The sequence below is a fragment of the Anopheles coustani genome, chromosome X (assembly GCF_943734705.1).
Source record: "Anopheles coustani chromosome X, idAnoCousDA_361_x.2, whole genome shotgun sequence".
Lineage (NCBI taxonomy): Eukaryota > Metazoa > Arthropoda > Insecta > Diptera > Culicidae > Anopheles > Anopheles coustani.
This window is the reverse complement of record NC_071290.1, coordinates 11,349,144-11,370,358: the sequence shown is the minus strand read 5'-3', so window position 1 is coordinate 11,370,358 and position 21,215 is coordinate 11,349,144. Positions and strand designations below refer to the sequence as shown.

The following is a 21,215-nucleotide window of genomic DNA, read 5'->3' as shown; positions in this document are numbered from 1 at the left end:
GTACGATTTTCTTGACCCGCGCACCCCTCGTTACACACACACCTAGTGGCACTTGTCACTTTAACACCGCTGCAATTCAGTATGCTCAGTTTTCCCATCCTTATCGCTCGCCGGTTTTTTTTTTCCCCCGTTGCCATTGTTTGTGTTTCGCTTTTAACTCTAAGCACTTGCTAGTGGAAAGTTTATTTTTATTCTTCTGTTTGCTTTGTCTTTTTCCATATCGTTCTAGTCTTCATTCAAAAAGACAATTTCCTGCTTTGTTTGGTTGCTATTGTTTTTTTTTTCCAGCCGTGTGCTCCTTTTCTTCGCCCGCCCGGGTTTTTTTTCTCTCTCTCTCTCTCTCATGTCAATACAGTTGCTAACGGCGTTTGTTGCTGGTTGGTGGTGGCGACGGTGGTGATGGAAATAATATGCATTCAAATTGACTGTCGCCCGTCACCAGTCATTCGCCGTCGTTATCGCAATTGTCGCCCGGGACGCGACAACGTGCCCGCAGAAATTGTCCCGAGCTGAAGCGAACCGTTTTACCCACCCGGTGGGGGGGGGAGTTTTGCCCAGCGTGAAACTAAAACCTTCGTGGTTCGGCACCATCGATGGGTGGCCTGCGAGTTTTCCTCCATGTGACCATTCTCGCCAAACAAGAATGAGGACCTGGATAGCTGGAGGAGGCGAAGGATGGCTAGCACACTTTGCCATACTCAAACATAGCTAGAAAGTGGTCCACCGGTTGGAAATAAACAAAGCCCTCACACGTACATACACACGCACACATTTGCATACAATCATCCTTCCTTTCGAGTCACACAATGCACTCATCCGGTATGTGGCCGAGCTTGTCTAACGTCAACGATATAACCGTGGGAAAGCGATTCGCATTCCGGGAGGGAAATACATATCACTGGTCTTTTTCCAACGGTACATGGAAGGGTGCTTTGCGTTCACATGCAGATTGGTCTCTAGAGGGGAAAAAATAAACTGCAAAATATGAAAGCTAACGAAACAATGTTTCTCCGAAAATGGAATACAACGAACTGCAAGTATTCAGACGATACGGTTATCGCTCACAATTTTGAACGTTGAAACACTCTTCATTCGACTCTCCCAACAAAGTAAGTACTTAAAAATGGCTGTAAACTTAACAGTGTGAAGAACAAAATAAACTAAAATATCTGATTTTGAAGTAAAAGGTAAATTGAATAACATTCAATTCAAGTTAAAGCCAAATGGCAGTTGAAAGCAAAATAAAAGGATTTCAAATAATAAACTTGAGCAAGGTGACAAAAGACAGCTAACCAAGGCTTTTCGTTTCGCACAACAATCCCATTTTTTTCAACAAAACTATGGTTGGGCAGCAAAAGATTGTACTCGATCGTGGATTTACCAACTTCTTAATTGCTGAACTACAGGAATAATTCAAAAAATCCAATTCAGAAAACGAACAATCTCTTAAAAAACATTCACCAACAAAACAATACGAAACTTGAATGCGGAACAATGTGCGGTATGGAATGAATATATTATAAAAAATTTAAACTGACATTCATAGAGTCAACGGGGAATTTGGACAAATGAAAAAGATTAGTTGTCCGGCATTGCGGACAATTGTGGAGTGACATACCATATCCACAGTTAGTTTTATTAATGCATAATCTTTGTGCACCTTCATATTACGTAAATGCAAAATAGAAAAATAGAAAAACAAAACCTAAAATGTTGTTATTCAAACGGACAATCGGACAGATAGATATCTTTACCATTTCTTCAGCTAAAGTGTTGTGGAAGCTGGTTTCCATTCATGATAATTGCTATCACTGGTTTAATGTTGTTGTTTATCCATAATTATTTTTGTAATTTTCGTTAAAACATGCGGCATACAACTTTGCTGGAACGAAACATCATGAAGATGGGAAAAGTATTCGAAAGAGAAGTAATATGACAAGTGTTAGCAAATCAATTTCAGCTCACCGTTTTAAAGTGTAAAGCTATAGAATGTGCCGTAACAACTCCAAAGAACTGATTTTCGCAGTAAAAAATTCAGGAAGAGAAGAAACAATGATTCGAAGAATCATCTCTTACACACATTTAACACACTCAACAACCTAAAACGCAAGCTTTTAAATCTATAGTTTGTCTAACTAACATTTACTTCTAGCTCTAGACAAACGAAAACAAAACAGTAGCTAGGTTTTCATATAACAAACACAATCAGAGTGGAAAAATGCCGCAAACAAAAGCTTCTCGTTGTATGTAACAATCCAATTTTGTCAACCGAAAGATGGATGGACTCTGGTCGCTCAGGCAGCAGATTTCCCGAAGCGCTCAATCTTCGCAAGCCTCCACATCCCCCCGGAGCAGCTATCAATCCTTGAACCGCTCCCATTTTTATCACCGAAGCAGAAAGTATCATGGTTGGACCACAAATAAAGGAAACAAACAAACCTCCCCCCCTCCCACCGAGGAGACTTTTTAAATTGCACCGAACCGGGAACGTCACGATGGTAATTTATATTGTTTACAATCTAAGCATTCATTCAGGCTCCAGCTCCAGCTCACCCAAGAGCTTCCTCACATCTCTTTCCAGCCGAACGGGGATGTGCTTTGTGCTAGAATTCATTATAGAGTGGTGGGGGATAGAAGTGGAAAACCCTGATGGCCGAAAATGGTCGAGGTAGGCTTTTTATCATCCTTTCATCCCCGGTCGGGCCGGTTTTTCGGGTCCACACTTTTCCCTTCGCCAAACAGAAAATAATCTGTTTATACTGGGCTCTCATCTTTTCTACGCTTCCTTTACCATTTTACAAAGCCGAATTCGATGGGACGTGCGATTGCAATTGATTTTATTTCTAGGCGCCCGGGCCACCAACACCGATACACGCTGCCCGATCGATGCGTCCCCGGCTGGATGGGGATGAAATAAAACTAAATGAAGATTGGCTGGACAGCCGTGAACCGTGGGATTTGTTTATTTGTTAAAATGAGATGAGTTCCCATCGAGTGGAGTGCGAGGTGAATGATCAAACAGTGCGCCGGGGAAGGGGACGGCAAACCGGAGGGTACGGCATGGACGAAGCGATTTATGAAGAGCACGGGGTTCCGACCGACCGGTCTTTAGGAAACGATAATAGGTTCGATACAAAACAAACAAACGATGGAGCAAAACACTCCGCAAAAACCGACGGGAAAGCGTCGGTGGGTTCCCACCATCGGAAAACTCGGCGCTCCGGCGAAACAAACTGGGTAGAAAAATACCTAAGCTGACGCCGGAAGAGGAGAAAGAAAAACCGTTCCACAAAAAGCTCTCGGGGTCGTATTAATTAACCCCTGCCGGACAAGTGACCGACTGAAGGAGCAGTGTGTTTACGAGGACGGCCAACACCCATCCCGCGTCCCGATGGGACGGATTACGGCTAAGATGATCATTTTCGACCCGCCGGCACTTAAGGGATCGTTTGCGTTCGTTCCATCGATAGGAAACGGCGTTGTTTGGCGACGGCTCGCTATTATTATTTGACCGCCTATTCTACCAGCCGGCGGAGTTTATGACGCTCTTAAAAGGCTACAGCTGGCCACTCCAAAGATGGCCGACGTTCACGAGGGACGGTTAAAGGATAACTCGGTACCACAGGCCCACTAGATCCTTCAATCAGCGAATCAATTGAAGGATGAAGATGGCTTTTCTTTTCACCTTACAAACCCATTTCAACCTCTACTAGTTGCGACACTCATGTTTAGTACCCCGCTTAAGCTATGAGCAGCTCTGGGGCCTGTTGCTTCGGAAAGTACGTAGAACGCTTTCATAAGCATTTACTGTAAGATGCTAAACAACGAAGCATTTCGCAAAATTCCTCTATTAAGCTAGACACATTTACTTTTCGTAATCTAAAATTTTGATAGACTCGCAAAACTCTCTTCTACTGTCAAAAAAATAATAAAACAGCATAAAACCCGTCAGACTGTTATTAAAACGAAAGTTTCGAAGATCACTTATTAAAACGCATTCTTTAAAATTGTGAAACTTGGATCAGTGCTTTGTTAACTCGAGTTATTTATCTTAACTAGATATTTCATAAGTATTCACAATTTCAACACAAAATAAAGCGTCTGAAGAAATTTTGATAAATGTGCTTTCAACTCCAAATTAACATGTGTTTTGTTGGAATACATTTTACAACATATTGCTCAAAATAAAACATCGATAGTTAATCAGGTGTACAGTGTAGAAGCATAATGTAGTATGAACAAAGTTCAGTTAATTTAATTTTAATACTGAACAAGAGACAGTACCATACTGGAAATCGGAGGTGTTTAGTCAAACATTTATAGCTGTAAATGTTTTAATTTTTGCTTGTACAATTAGAAAGCAAGTAACATGAATCCAATTAAGTTGAGTCTTTGTATTGAGAATGTTAACACCTTTTTGGGAAATGTTTAATGATTTCAATGGCATAGCTCGTGTTATATTTTTTTTCTTGTTCAATCTTATAGCAGAGCCGTAAAATTCACATTAGATGAATGAACTTATTCTATTACTTATTTTATTCTACCGGGACCACACTTGTTCCTCAACTCTTTCTTTTCATTTGAACGTAAGATAAAACCTAAAGAGCAATACACGAAAAAGCCCCACCATGATAATTTTGCTATGATTTGCAAATTTAAATTAAAGTATCCTCTTTATTTTCCTGCATTTAAATTTGAAACTGCCAGTCTTAAACCTTTATGTTTGTTGTTTATGGAAATGCGTTTAGTTTGTGATTTTTTTTATTCATGATCAAGATTGTAAACATTAGTTTTGAGCACAGTTAGACTGAATAGTCCCTTTTAAACATCTCTGTAAATAAATAAATAATTACAATCTGTCGGTTTGATTTCAGGTTGAAATCCTCTACTTTACGGTATCAAAACTTTCAAGCAGGCTGTTACCGCTCCATGATGTTACTGAGATGATCACAATTAGCATTGGTTTTTAATGTGACTGTCAAAATTAACACACTGAGTTGTTATTTGATCAGTCGTGTTTATTCTTTATGAGTTCAGTTGCTTATTTCTTGTTTAACATTCAATTTTACTTCAATATAACCTACACGTTGGGTTGTTTGACGAAATCCGTTTAATGTGCGCGTGTTTTCGAATTACTAAGCAGGTGTTTGTGCTTTAACTAATCGTTAGTAGGAACTTTTATACTCTACACCTTAAAACTAGATTGCTCGTTATGAAGAAGATAGCCGTTATGAAGAATTGTTTAGCTCTCGGAAGCAATCTAAAATTATCAACAAAATATCCAGCAACGAAGCTGAATGCAAACTGTACGTCCACAATGAATGTTTATAGCAGTTTCGAAGTTTATCAATCTTGTTTGTGACTTTTATGGCGGTAATAAAAACGAATCGGATGAGAAAAACTTTTTACAAACTGATGACAAAGGCGCAGTCGATTCCGAAGAAATAGCCAGCGGAAACATCACTATCTAAGAGGCCGTCGAGGCATTGCAACACAATTTAGGAAAAAAATGAATGCCACCGGAAGATGGCTCGGATTGACAGCACGCTGCAGCTACGCAGCGCGCACGCCGGTGTTTCGAATATTCGCTCCATTCCTGCGGCAAAAAGCTGTAGCCCATTTTCCACCAAGAAGACTGTTGTCGTGGGACCGGCCACAATGTGACGGAATGGCCGTTTTTTTTTGACGTCCTTTGCCACCGCACGGAATGATTTTCCCAACTGTGGGCAAATCCCCACTCGCCTATGTGTGTGTGTGTGTCAGTGGAATGAGAAAAAAAAGGACCAAAACCATACTAACGAGCGGTGGCTTCAGCTGGCGGGAAGTTTTGAATATATTTTATAGCACACGGTTTTCCCACAAGCGTCACCGCGGGGAGCACGAGAAAAGAATGGAAAACGACGAGCCGGCACGACGAGGGGGAGGGGGGTGGGGGTCGGAAAAATCTGGCCAGCGGGTGGCAAGCGTAACAACAGCGCCAAGCCCTACACAAGCGCACAGCGCTGCAGAAGACACAATCGTTGCGCTTCGTAGGTCTGGATTTTTTGAAGAAGCCAAAAAACATGTCAGAAACAGAGCGGAAAGTATCGGGGTCATGAGGAAGGATGAGAGGGAGGGTGTGAAAAAGGAAAATCAGACCAAGAAAAACGTTCTCTCGAGTCTTTGAGGTGCACAATATAAAGAGTGAAGAGAAAAAAAAACCCAATCCCGGCGGTCAGGTTGGTGGAAAGAGCAACATGGAAGAAAAAGTGAAACAAAAAAGGAAAAGCAAGTCTCTAAAGGAGTGCAGCTTCGCAAAGGATAGAAAATGTGCAGAGAGAAAAAAATTAAAGAGAGAAAAAGAAAATGAAAGGAAGGTAGATAGAGAACGACAGAGAGAGAAACATACTAAAAGCATACCCATTTCTCCGACGTCTACTGCGGCAGCATTTCCGCCAGCGAAGCACGAAACATATTACCGGGCCACGTCACGAGTGGATTTTCTCGAGCCATATTTTCCGCTACATTCCTTTCCTTATTATTGTTATTATTGTTACTATTTTAATATTTTGGTTCGTATCCCTTAACCTGAGTTTCTCATCCCTTGATTTTTTTGCAGCAAGTTATGTCTCAAATCTATATGATCCCCTTTAAGTTTCATTCCCCCTGAAAATGAAATCTGAATTATTCGTGCCACCTTCCCACCATCCTTTCCCAGTTCAGTATTTAAAATGCAATTTCCTCCGCCGCTCGCTGTTGTGATTTTCAGTTGATGAATTTATTTTCTTTTACATCTTACTTAATGTGGCTGGTCGTGCCATTAACAGTACGATTTTAACAATGTGCCCCGACTTCTTTACCGGGTCGGTAATTGCAATTTTTAATTTCTCCCGTCGAGTGGAAAAAATGCGCTCCCGAGCAGCCACGATCGGATCAGCACCGGTCCGGAGGGACCGAAAGCAAACCGCCACTGGAACTTTTCATTTTCCTCCATTAGTCGCCCAAAAGCGCAGCAGCCCCTTGTGGCGCGGGTGGCAGGGGAGGGAGGGAGAAGGGGAGGTTGGAAAGTCACCCGGTCACTAATGGGTTCAATTAGTGCCCACGGTGGAACCCGGGCACATTGTTTTCTCCACCATCGAGCCTGCGTTTTTTCCGAAACCGGGCGGTTGGGCGAAAAGAAAGGGGTGCTTTTCGGTGGCGGAAAAATAAATCGCTCGAGTTTCCCGTCGACGACGAAACCGTGCTGCCAGACCTACCAGATACAAAAAAAGGCCAATTTTCGATGGTTTTCGCCCTTCCCTTTCGGTTGGCAACATTATACCTGCGAAAATGGACTAGTTTGTTTTCTTCTTTTTTTTTTTGGTGTGTCGACAAATTGCGTGGAGGCGTTCGATACATGTAAACAACGGTAGGGACAGGCCAGTGTTGTTCTCCCTGTAGCTGGGTGTACTTTTCCATCAATTTGCACGAACAAATAAATTGAGAACCGTGAGGCTTTTCCCCGTTTCGGCTGATTAATATAAAGAATGAACGAGAAGTTGCGTTTTGTTTTCTTTTTGACAGCAGGATGTAAAACATGTCAAAAACAGTAATTGTAAAAGGGAAAAATCACTTCGTTTATTATTGAACAAAGTGAGCTGATTGCAAAAAACAAGAAAAGTTAAAACTCGAATAAATAAACACTCCTTTCAAACCAAAACATACCAAAGGCCTATATTAAAACATGGTTGCATCCATAAAGTTTTCATGAAAGCTCCTTTCCTTACAGCTATAAGTACTCGCTACTACGTTTCAGAATGAATAATTATTTTCATTTGGAATCGTATGCAGCGCTTTTATATGTATGGCAACATCCAACAAGAAATGTCAAAAACGCATTGCTCGATATCCGATAGATGAAACTGTTGAGGTTTTACAACGCATTCTTTTAATCCTAGTACTTGATATATTCCAAAACCTGGTTGTTTTGATGCACATGCTTGTTTCAAACTTCTTCAATTCTGATTATATACCGGACTATCCTTATATTATTTGGTTATGGTTCCTAGCATTGATTTCTATGAAAAACTGTAAAAATAACCTATTATTGTAAAACTTATCTCGTTCTAACCTGTCATTCGTTAAAGAATGTTGTTGAATTCTATAGAATACCTGTATAAGTATAAATCTTGCAACCTTGTTCCTTGGATTGTAATGTTTTGATCCATAGATATCACAACTGTTCGATTGCAAATTAATCTTGAATTTGATATTATAGTAACTACCAAATGTACCGTTCTGTTTTCGCATCTACATTGTGTTTTGGTTGTTTTATGCCATTGGTACTGAAAGAACTTAATATTACTCTAAACTTAAGAAATATGGAGTGATTAAAAGTTCAATTTTATAATTTTGTCTTATGTTTATGCTTATTTATATGAGTTTGTTACTCGAGAAGGCAATGTAAAAGAAATTCGCCATTCCTGTTGCTCTCCTATTGCAGAGTGGATCTTGACTGAAGGTCTTGAATATTGGGCCTGATTAATAATGCCCATGCCCAGTGCTGTACCGAAATTGTTTTATAAATCTATTTTCACATGGTAAGTGTTTTGTTAATTAAACTATCTTTTATTTTTCCCAGGGTTGTAGAGTTGGAAAAGCTGCTTCCTGATTTTACGAAGCTATTGATTGTTTTTTGAGCTGGATGTTTTTTTGTTGTTGATTAGGAAACCCAGCAGGGGTTTAAACCCTATATGGCTTTATACATAATACATAAAATGTATATATTCTAAATATAAAATATAAATAAATAACTATCTATCACGGTTTATTTCTTTTACGTTTAAGAGTCTTTTCTACTAATTTTTTCGCTTGATAACACTCGACCAACCGCTCTGGCTTAGCGAGCTCCGAGAAAAACTAAGCATAGGCTACTAGTTAAACTGTTACAGTTTGACAGTCGCTGCCCACCTGACCGTTGTTGGGAGAAACGAAGTGTCGGGAGTTGGGAACCGAAAGCGACCAAAACCAGAAGAACATTTCCTTCAGAAAAAAAAAACGTTGAAACTAGCCACCGACCTAGCTGCTGGTTCGGGCAGCAGTGTAACTAAGCTCTTGGATTAATCTCTAGATGTGTGTGTGTGTGTGTGTGTGTGTGTGTGTGAGTGTGTTTGGGTATTGGGAGAAGGCAGAGAAAAAAAATGCCCGATTTCCAATGTGGTCGAGCCAGCAGAGACTGTGATTGCTCGCATCGATGCAGGAAAGAAAGGGTAACACTGTGGGTTCAAATTTCTCGACTCGCTGCTCGTGTGTGTGTGTGTGTGTGTGTGTGTGTATGTGTGGAGGGGTGGTAAGGGTGCGAAAAAGTGCTGAACAAGGGAGCGACAAACGAACGAAAACGAGGTGAAATAAGCCAGTCTCCAAAAGAATACCACATCAGGTTGCGATGTAAGCTTTCGAGCAAAGCTGCTGGACCGTTTGGATTTGCTCCTTGGCCGAAATCCGAACCCGGTGCTTGGCCCTTTCTCACTTTTTTCTAGTGTATGTGTGTGTGTGTGTGCGGTTGAATTCTTTTGGCCAGGGTTGATTTGCACTCTTGACGTCGGGTCGGAACATCGGCCAGAGCTGCGGTTCACCGAGAGTACAAGACGATAGCTTACGATGGAGAGATTGAGCACCGGAGGGACAAACACAGCACGGCTGCTTTGCGGTAAGGCGAGCTTCGCAACCGGCTTATGGGCGATCCATGTCGATGTGGTTACGTGCCGAAGACAGCCTATGTTGGTTGGTTGGATTAACACCCGAAACTGGCGCAGTTGTGTTCGCCTGTGCCCACAATGTCGGCTTTGATTTTTTAATGCAGTAAGCAGAGTTCGTTGGAGCTATGTATGAAAGTAAAAACCCAACCCGGGTATTTACTTAAGTATGACAGTAAACAATCGTGTGAAACTTTTTTACTAATCGGTTCAAATATGGCATTTACAAAGCGTTGCTTAATCAGATTCATAACACCACAACACACAAAGGTTCTTTTAAAACTAACTTTAACTGTTTTGCAGTGTTTTTCTTGTTCAACTCGTTTTTTTTTCATCGATCATCTTAAGGGCTTTCTCATTCACCTTTTTCATTTCTAACTCTTAGCTTTTGATCCCTTAGGTATTTTAAATCTGACGTATAAACAACTACGGTTTGCATAATGTCGAAATTAAATGTAAAATTTAAAACAGATGTACAATGAGTGAACATTTTACTAACATTAGAAAATTAAAAAATGTGATATTTATTAGAATTCGAATAGGTTTTGTAAATCACAAACTCACTGAAAAGAATAGTTGAATAAATAAAATGAAAGTTCAGAGATAAGTAAAGTAATTAGCAGAGATAATAAAGATGATGCAAACCGTTTTTCAATCAGAAGAAACATTTACATTGAAACATTATCTTTGAAAACAAGAAATGTTATATAACCATGATTTTATACAAGCACGAAAATACGGTGTATAGCAGACTAGATAGTATAACTCTTAACTCAAACTGGTGTAAATGTAGAAAGATTCAACAAATCAAGTTGAAACCATACCATATTTAAAAATTAGTCCAAAATGAAAACAGAAAACATCCCAAACTGGGAAACTGGGGGTTTCTGTAGTAGAAAGTGAAGCCTACGAAAAACTCGTCCTTTGAAAAATCTGTGGTCTAACGAAAAATACTAACAAACGCACACACACGTTTGAACGCGACCAAAGCGCTAGAACGGTGGACGGACGCGTTGGCCGTTAAAACAGAGAAACTAATTAAAAAGTCTGCCTATTAGCCATCGTCGACTGACTGTCTGACCAAATATTTTTCATTTGATGTTATGTTTTCCGGGTTTTTGCCGAACTTTCCGGGTCCCTTCGAGTTCCAGCTCGCCTTCGGAGGAAATGAAGAATGTATTCTCGGGCAAAACAAAAATGGAACGTAAAATGGTAGCAGAATAAAAACGCGTGGTGTGAAAAACTCCTCAAAGCCGTGTTTTCAAGGCGCAAGGATGGAGAAGGGCACCAAAATGGTAGCACTAAAGATCACGAGACACCGACACCAGTAGGGGAAAGTTTTTCTCAAGCGACGCGAGGCACCCGAAAGTACACGGGAAAAACGGACGCGGAAGCGGAGTGCAACATTCTGCCCCCGAAAAGGTCCAATCCGTGGGCCGCCACGTGCGCCGGGGAGCTTCTAAGACCCGGACTCCCGGGGGGGTTCCTGCGTTTCCTGATCAGTTAATTATGCATGCCAAGTCGGTGGAAATGTCTCCGACTGCCGCAGTTTGTCGGTGGAATGTTTTTTTGTTATTTTCGGGAACCGTAAAAAGGGGAAGGAAAACCCGAAAGCCGATTTGAAAGTGCCCCTTCCCCGAGCGCTGAGGTTTCGGTTTTCTTTTACCGTCTTCCAGCCCGTTTTTCACCATAAAGACATTTAATCAGTGAAAGGTAATACAGAGGGGAAAAAACGGAGCAGGAGCAAGGCTGAATTAACGAGAGGTTGAACAAAAACACAAAAAAGAAAACAGGAAACAGAGGTAGAGTTAAGAAGTTTGCGCTGGTGAGTTTATGTTTTGGTTTGATGTTGATTTTCCTGTTCAGTTTGTTTTCGTGCGGTAGTTTTAAATCTCACTCCGTTGTTCTTGTTCGGTTAAGTCTTTCTTTTTTCTCCCATTTCGCTTCCGGTACGACGAAGTTATCATTTGTTGACGATGTGTGTGTTTGTGTGTTCGTCTTTTGTTAATGGAAGATAACGAGAAACCACTCCGTATGCCGGAAAAATCCAATTGTAAAACAGGATGGTGGATTGGGTGCACGAAAGATGTCACACACTTTTCACCGAGGACTTTATTAGTCTCGACCAACCCTTTTTTCAACGCAACGAAAGAGACAAGGGAAGCCTGAAGAAATGAACCGGAGGAAAGGGGGTCTGCTACCTTCTCTTTGCGAAGGACCGGATTTGCCTTCCGATGATGATGATGACTATCGGGATACGAGCCGAGCAACGGAGGGAAAATACATTGGCATCCGGCTTTTCCGGGCAGGATCGTAGACTTGATTTCATGGCTAATTTACTGTAATTTACTTTCACCTTCCTTTCCCACCCTTCATTCGCTCACTCTTCCATTCACTCGACACAGTTACTATCTCTTTAGTATTCGTTCCCTTTTTCCTTCGAAAAGCGAGTCCCGATTGCGAGTTTGATTTTATCCCCGGAGAAGCTGTATATCCAGGACCAAAGTTCGAGTCCCAGGCGGGAAATCAGCTCACGGTCAGCTCGAACGATAGAGCCTCGAGCTCGATGGTGGGCAAATGGAATATTCCCAATGCACCACGATGCAGCCCGCGCCAAAAACTTTATCCCGCCCCTGGAAGCCATTTTCTTTCCATTTCTCTCAGCAGTCTCTAGTTGTTCTCCACGCTGTCCAACTCCTTCCTGCTGCAAGCACTCGAGGTCACGCCAGAATTGCATCGTGACTGTGCTCGCGAAAGTTGTGCAGAATCGCTCGCCTTCCAAGTTCTAGTTTTCCCACTCGGGTCGGCAAATACCCGTCGATGCCGATGCTTCCCCAGCCGAGGCCTGGCTCCGCGGATAGACAAACCGGGAGGTCGGTAAGCCGATTATGATTGCCATTCCATTCGACAGCTGCGACCGTCGGCTCGCAAGCTGCATTCTGGCACGACACCGGACGGCCGGAGTGCGCTGCTTCCGTCCGAGATGCTTTGCTATTTCGGGCTATATATTGCCTTATCGGAAGCGAGCCTCACCCGCCGCGGGTTTCATTCGCTTCCCTTGTCGCTAGGGTGAACTCTGAGGAGTAAAGTTTTGGCATCCGGCACGAAACGAAATTCCACAAGTCAAACGTCGGGCAGTTCTAGCCGATTGCCACGAATCAATTATGTCGGGAAAGTTAATGGGAATCAGAGGTAAATGTTTTCTCAGTGCTTTCACTTCAACAAGAGCAACATTTTGTAGGCGAGTTTGTTGTACGATTTTCTATAAAATAATATTGTAATATTGTGTGCCTTCAAGGTTAAAGGTGGATAGATTCCCACTAGTCCCAAGACATGGAACGTAACCACCCGCCAGCCTTCGACGACGCTGATAAGGAACAGCTCGGGAGAATTTATTGATATGCAAATTGTTGGGAGTCCTCCGAGCCACAGCCGGGCGCGCTTTTACGAGGAAGCGAAGGTTCACCAACAAACCCCAGACGAGGTGCGGTACACGGTACGGAGCCATGGAATCGGAATGGCGCTGGAAATTATCTCCAGCTGCAGAGCGATCCAAAACTGCTGACATAGGAGAGGGGGTACTTAGGGTACTTTGGGACTGTGGAGTCGAGGGGTTAGAATACCTCCAGCTGTCTTATTAGTACACTACCAATACAGGAGTTCTTGTTTGCTGCATAAGTTGCATCACTTCTCCTCGTAGAAGCACGTAACCACGACATCCGAGATTTCGCGTATGGTGGCCTCTGGCGCATTCGCTTACCGGAAACGGTTCAAGGTCGCTAGGAATTTAGTCCAAGGCGGGTAGCACCTGCAACCGACTCAAATAAATCTCGGACAAACGTTGGTTCGATCACACCTGAGGCGGGACGATCCAGAATTTGACTTCATTCCATTTGAAGAAGGTCGTCTTTGGAGTTTGTAGGCGTACGGACGAAATACCTCAGTCAGGAGCTTCCAACCGGGGGCGAACAATACAGCCCAAATGGTTATTGAGTTTCGGAATCAGCGAACAATCCTGCCCGACACCGGCATCTGGCATCTGGGAGTACCAGAAATTCCACAACACCCCAACGAAGGCTACAAATTGCTCGACTAAGCCTAAATAAACACACTCAAGGCGCTGCAGAAACTGACAATGCTCTGGGCGAGAGGTTGCGTGCGTTTTTGTGCGAATCAGAGCTGATTGGAGGTCGGTTACGGACGTAAAAGACAGTCCGAGCGTTGAAACGCTACACCCTGCTGACTCCTAGACGTTCTGGAATCGCCAGAAATAGCGTTCGATTGAATGATGGAACAAACGAGTTCAGGTTTTATTTTTCCCCCGCGCAATAACCGCACCGACGTCGACGTCCACATCCTGTTTGACCAACACGCAGCACGGCTGTGGTTGGTGTGTTTGCTCCGTACACAACCGACGCTCTTGGGGCAATATTTGTAGCCTTCCTCGGGGAAGTTCTGGCGTACTAAGAAACGGCGCGTGCTTCAGCGCGTCCTTGGTGAAGAGAAATGGCAGGTGGCAAATGGTGAAATGCCGCTTTGGTGCGTGACACGCTGACCGGATGGCGACAAACACGGCAATGTGCGTTACCATCCTCGATTAGAGAAGAGCTTCTGTCGGTAATCCCAAATCCGGTATCCAAATCATTAAACATTCGTGCAACTCCTCTACCCGAATATTGAGAGTGTGTTACATTCAACCACTTCGACACTCCACACCTGCTTATAAGCTCGGTGGTTTGGTGACGTGGTTTTTAATTCTCAACTACATGGTCCACATCTCTTGACGTTAAACTGTAATATGTTTGGCAAAAGAAGTATTAACCTACCTCCATCGTGTCGCAGATGCTCTGCACATGGCTTGCGGTGTGTGATGACTGTGGCCCAAAGATGGCGGCCACGCCAACCCCGAGCAGATGACACACTGTGAGTGAAGAGATTGCCACATTTAGCAGAATGATCTCGATAGTCTCATTCGATTTTATTTATTACCTCGCTTCGATGCCAGGAAGCTGTCCTGCGGTGAGATCCGCTCGATCTGAGCGAGCAGCTTCGAGCGGGGCAAGATCGTCCGGTCCGAGTTGATTTTTTCGACCGCGTAACGGAAGGCGATCTCTTGATGGTCATCGTCCGGGTGAAACAACCCGCCTGTGGATGAACGAAAAACAGACAGAATTAGTTAATAAATTAAATGAAAAAATAAATTTTCAAAACAACAGTTTTTCCTTAAACGTACTAAAAAATAAAAAATAATGTAAGTTAAATGACATATGTATTTAGGTATCAATTTTTTGTTTTGTCATTATTCGCATTGCATCGAGATTGCTCTCAGTTCGATCGCCATCTACGATGCTATGCGAATAATGACAAAAACAAAAAACTGATACATAAATACATATGTCATTTAACTTACATTATTTTTTATTTTTTAGTACGTTTAAGGAAAAACTGTTGTTTTGAAAATTTATTTTTTCATTTAATTTATTTTATACTTTTACGTATTACATGAACAGAGAAAACAGGATTTATTCTTTTATATAAAAATTGTCATTAAGTTAGTTGAGTCGGAGTGTACTTAAGGAAGGAGTAGAAATCCACTGCCTGTTACTGCAGGATCTGGCGCAACTCGTTATGCTTTGCAGTGAACAGGATCGCGATGTCCGAGTACCAATTTGATAATCCTTGATAGAAGTAAGAGTAGGACTGCATTCTGTTTTAACGTTTGCTATGTGCACTGAGGAAGTGCTCTCGTTCTACAGCACTGCTGCGAGAGAACACAACATGCGATCTCTCAATGTCACACAGCGCTCTCCCGGGAGAGCTGCTGAAGGAGACCAGCACGCTATCTGTTCAAGTGGGCCAGAACGGGATCGCCAACGCACATTCATAATCTGGGAGCGAAATATGCTGGTGTTGCTGGCACACTCTTTCATTACTGATCTCCTGTCTTTTATCTCTGTCCGATTCAATTTTTGCGACATCCGGGAAGGTGAATACAAGAAAACTGTTTAAAAAATTGATTAGAATGATCAAAAAAAGGGTGATTCCAAAGGAGTGAAATTCCTTTGCAAAAGTAACACACACTATGGTAAATAGCCAGGGTCAGTTCAAGAATCTGTATTGAAACACCGGACAAGCTAACAAGATACTTCGGTTTTAAATGTAAGCAAGATACTGTACAATCCAATCAATGAAATAACCTGCAAAAGTACAAAGACCTGCGCAGTCCGAGCAAAGGACGGACACCTGAAGCACCAATCTCTAACATTAAGCTCCAAGTCCAGATTTACCTATAAGCGGACTGAGCCGTCGCTGCGGGCCCCGAGCTTAAGCAGGGCCACGGGCTAAAAACTTAAGACCAAAAAAGAAACAACTGATATTATTTAACAATTATATTTTTCATTTTTTAAATTGTCACTAGTGTTCTTCTGGCGACATTGGGCATTCAGATGGACAGCGTGGAAGTTTTTTTTCGTCTGCGTTGTTTCGGTCTGATTTTCTGTTTGACTCAAAGTGCATGCGTGTTATCTTTCGTATACTTTTTGTTAGGCTTTTTCTATCGTCATTGAATAATTAATCTTTTAAAAACATTCTAGTCTCGTAAATCTTGCTCAAAAACCAGCGGCAATAGCTCTTTTACTTTGCATTTCATCTATTCACATTTAAGGAATTCAAGTTTCGACAGAAATACGAAAAAAATATGGCTTGCAATATTGAAAACTTCTCGAAACTGAGCTATTTAAATTTAAATCCTTAAACGCAATTTAAATAATACAATATATAATGTCAGTAAATGATGCAAGTACAATAAAAAAAGTCATGCAAATGTTTGAAAAAAAAATCGATAACATATCAAATATGTTATCTTATAAAACTTTTTCTATCACTTCACTATTTAGAAAGTGAATACTCCATGCGTAACGATTTATTATTACGTAGGAAACATTAAATCATCGTTTAGGTATCCGATCAGCGCTTTTGTTAGAAGAAATAACAGAATTTTACTCCTTTTCAAAAACAAACAAACAAACATTTAAAGCAATGGAAATGTCTAAACGGCCCCCGATTATTCCTTTGCTCTGTTCAAGACAACGCAAAAGTAGTTCGCATTCACCTGACATTTAGTAATAGGGAACAGCGTTTCATGTCATCGGAATCGGAATGTATACAACAATAAGTACACAAACGCTGATGACAATAAGTGACTGTTGCACCAAGAATGGTTTGAGAGTGAGGAAAATCCGATAAATTTGTTATAAAAAGCTTAATAGCAGTCGGGTCTACAACGTTTTATTTCCTTATATACCGTTGGTGGCCACCAAGCACTTCCAACCCAGGCCCACTGTGCAGGGGCTGCCGGAAACACGCAAGCCAAACGCTTTTCCACTTGATGCTCGGCTAAAACGGACGGCACCTGCTTCGGGACAAGTGGTTTCGGCCGCATTTATTACACAACCATTACCGTAAAATGGCGCATTCCGATGCACGGTTCCAGTGGGTGGGAGGTTACGCTTCTCGTGCCCCTCTCAACTAAGCCCCCCCTGGTTCACCCCTTACACACCACTAACGTGTGTACCTCTCCAGGGAATAAAAGCCGGGCGAAAGGTCCCAAAAATGGGATTCATCCAACGCGAAGGTATCGTTTTACCAGCGAATAGGTTGGTGAGCGGGAAGGGTGGACAAGGGTAGGTTTGGAGTACGAAAAGTGTGTCCTTTCAGTTTTGTCCATGAAACCAACATCATCCCTCCACCTCCCCCCACCCCCACTACCCGCACACTTCTCCGGAAAAGAAGTCTCAACGGAATGGGGCGAGCGCTGAAAATTGGTCCACTTTGAAAAAGGTTCCCTCCACCCCACCCCCTCCCCCCCCAACGTTCCCTCCGGAGAGCGACGGATCTGAGGACACTTGAAAGACGATGTGGAGGAATTTGGGGTGGGAAAATGGTGGCGGAAAGTGGTGTCCCGTTGGTGCGCTTGAAAACAGATTTCCTGAAGTGGCTTCAAACATCGCGGCGCGTAACGTGATTTTTAAACATTTTTTAAGGTTTAACGTAGCTGTCAAGGAAATGTTTTTTCAAACCCAACTGATAAACATTTTTATTTATCAGTTTGACATGCACAATTTTGATCAAGTTTTGACATGCACAATTTGGCTATATACGATTCACAAACAATTGTCATATCACATGAAAACTATCAACTCAAATCGCAGTTGTTTGAGTCGATAAACGTTTCGTCCATTTAATTCTAAAATGGTTCGTGGTTTAATTCTAAAATTTAGAGCAAACGTATGTCAAAATTTATGTTAACGCTTGCTTTCACTTTTTATTATGTATTGGAAATTACTATTTGAATTTTTTGGGTTTTTTAAACTGGAAAACTTTCCCTTTCTTACACTAGACATACAGATAAAAATTGGTTGTGTTAGAGTTCCGGTTCGAGAACCGTAATGCAATTGTTCTCGCATTGTTTTACCGATTGCTTTGATCGATCAAAAAGTTGTCGAACGAAAACTCGAAGTATGTGAGATTTGACTTAGAATTTATCTAACGTTTTAGTTTCTTAATTAATCCCTAGTAGCAGGAAAAAACAAGCAGGCTTATTAAGTGGTATAAAAGCAGTGTAAAGTGCAAGATTCGGTCAGATATAAAACAACAGGAACGGATAAGCCACAATACAAACAGGAAAACTTATCGATAGTCTAAAGCGAGGTTGAATTCACCATCACGTAAGGGAAGTTGGCTCCCCAGAACCCATTAGAATACAACATATTTAAAAAACACAAACAAAACAGAACAAAACAAAGGGGAAACAAAAAGTAACGAGCGTATTTCCAAGTGGAAAACATTGATACAAAATGATGTTTTATATGTCTAACAATTGTTCGGCTTATGTTTCTTTCTATATAACGCGTGGTCGGAAGCCTAAAATTTCGTGTACTTCACAAAACTTTTGAAAAATATACGTAACGAACAATAAAGTGCTACATGGGATAGTTAAATATTATTATTGTGTATTAGAAATCTCTCACCCAACTTGAGCTTTGTTCTTTCAGAAGCTACCACAGTTTCATTCAAGTTCCCTACTGTCTTATTGTTTGCAACTCTTGTTAGTTAGTTCACTGGTGAAGTATGATAACGAATTCCTTTCTTCAATTTTCCCTGAACACGATTCGGCATTGGTGTTGATTTATTTTTCACTCTTTTCACGAAAAGAATAGTTTATTTTTCTCCTTCTTGCACCGAAACAACCAATTGCTGTTGGGAAAGCGAAAGCCCTACCCCAGGTGGCAGGTGTTGAAAAATGAGCCGTACATTCCCTTGGACGCCTTTTTCACCATCGATGCTTGTGCGCATCGGTCCAACCTGAGCTCGGTGACAAAAGAGAACGAAGAAAATAACACCATCGGAAGCGACAATTCTCACCGGAACTGAGCGACTTTCTTCTCGACACTCCCTTCTCCTCCCCCAGCGAACGTCTTAGCAAATCCTCCGAAAAGACTTTCGTAAATAGGATGCTGTGCTGCGCCGTTGCCCTGCCCAGCTACCCCGTTCGTGCTCACGCCTTTTCACCTTCTTTTTTCTCTATTGTGTCCAACCTTCCCAATCACAAATCCCGGGTGATAATTGTGTTAAGTGTGTGAATGGGGCTCGATTCGTTCCGTTGCCTTCTGTTTTTTCTCCGTCCCCGAGTGTCTCCGTCGCTGTTTTCTGTTTGCAGCAACCTTTTCCCTTTTCCAACCACCCTTCTCTACCTAGTTTCACGTTAGTTGAGATGTTTACTGGTCAGGCGGAACATCTTCCTTCGTACGTTCCCGTACGCCGCCAGCTCCAACAGTGTTTGGTCGGAACGGGATCCATTTTGTCGCATTTTTCCGTAAAACTCTTTATCCGCTTTGTTCCTCAATCATTCCGGTGGGACTGGAAGTTTTATCGTTGGGGCTTTGGATGGGGGGGGGGGCGGACCTGCGGGAGGAGTAAGTTTGCAATCAAGTTTTGTCGCTCGTCCTTCCCAGCGGAGGATTGCTCGAATGCTCACAGATATTTGAAATGATTGCTTTTAAAATGTTCGCGAAACTAATGATTTTATACGGTACGAGAAAAGCACCCACTGGGCTTGGTATTACTCAGAGCCTCTTGTTGTTTATCACGTCGCTGTTTCCGAAGGGGCTCACAAGCTTACCACCATCGACGTTATTGATTGTGAAATGGTCATAACAACGGCTACTTTTTCTATCAAATCGTTGATAACTCCCGATTATTTATCCGTTGAGCGATGGAAAACAAAGCCAACGGAACTAAAAACTTTCTCAAACTAATTTATCACTTCAACACTGTCGAAACTAATTAGAAAAATCGGATAAGATAAGAAAACCCGACCGTTACAGCTGCTGAGTTTCATAATCTACTGTAAATCTATACACATTAAGGAAAAATGGTTCGTAGAGATAACTGACAACTAAGTCCAAGTGAACACGATTAATAATTATTAATCAATAACAAAAAAATAAACAATATATCAAAAATGACCCAGTTTATTATTTAAGTAGAGTAGTTTAGATGCAAAAATGGGTTGAACAAATATGGAGGGTACGATACTTTCTTTCACTCTTCAGCTTTTATAAAAAAGATTAAGCGTGGAAAACATCATCGAAACAAATTGTAGTGTTGTTCAATGTTCATGTCCTATAAAGTTGAGTGAAAATTGCTAGAGCACCACCCCAATGCTCCAACTGGTTTCGAAAAAAGGTGAAGGAAGGAAGTAATGGTTCCTGGGGTAAAGCGCAATCCTAAGGGAAAACAATTGAATGTTTTAATGACTTTGCTAGTTCTTTTGATTTTACAGCGTTTTACAGCTCACCTAGCAACCGGGGCAGTGTATGTAGAACATCAAGAATGATAGCCTACTGCAGAGTATTTGATGTAGAATAGCAAAACCCACAAGTGGCAACACAAACCGGTAAGTAGAATATCCATCACTTTCTAGGATCTACCAGAATGAAAGTTGTCGCGTGAATGTTTGTAGTAAGCACGACCAGTTGAGGGGTGCAGGTAAAAGTAGGGGAAAATCGCTTTCCGGTCGAAAACATACTTTTGCGAGGATTGTTGTGATTCGCGCTCGTTTTCTGATGCGAAAAAGCGATCATAGCCTATCTTATCCTGTACCTTTCAACTGGTCGTTTCTACTTCGAGCATCCATGAGACAACTTTCATTCTGGTAGATCCTAGAAAGTGATGGATATTCTACTTACCGGTTTGTGTTGCCACTTGTGGGTTTTGCTATTCTACATCAAATACTCTGCAGTAGGCTATCATTCTTGATGTTCTACATACACTGCACCGGTTGCTAGGTGAACTGTAAAACGCTGTATCAATTCATTTTATCCATAAATAATCAAACTAGTAACATGTTAGGGAATTTAGGCCATTAGCTAAGCAATCAATATTTTTTTCAATTTCTAAAGAGTTCAATTGTTGATCGATCTGTATCTGGTTGAAGAAAAA

The 21,215-nt window shown here is 41.8% G+C and overlaps 1 protein-coding gene across 1 annotated transcript in view; it reads right to left on the bottom strand.

The window, feature by feature from the left end:
* LOC131269087 (glutamate receptor ionotropic, kainate 2) overlaps nt 1-21,215 on the bottom strand; it is a 126,600-nt gene that overhangs the window by 82,175 nt on the left and 23,210 nt on the right. Inside the window, exons 2-3 of the mRNA XM_058271405.1 lie at nt 14,703-14,858; nt 14,540-14,634 (exon numbers count right to left, since the gene is read on the bottom strand). Coding sequence (XP_058127388.1) covers nt 14,540-14,634; nt 14,703-14,858 — 251 coding nt within the window. The remainder of the gene's footprint in view (nt 1-14,539; nt 14,635-14,702; nt 14,859-21,215) is intronic.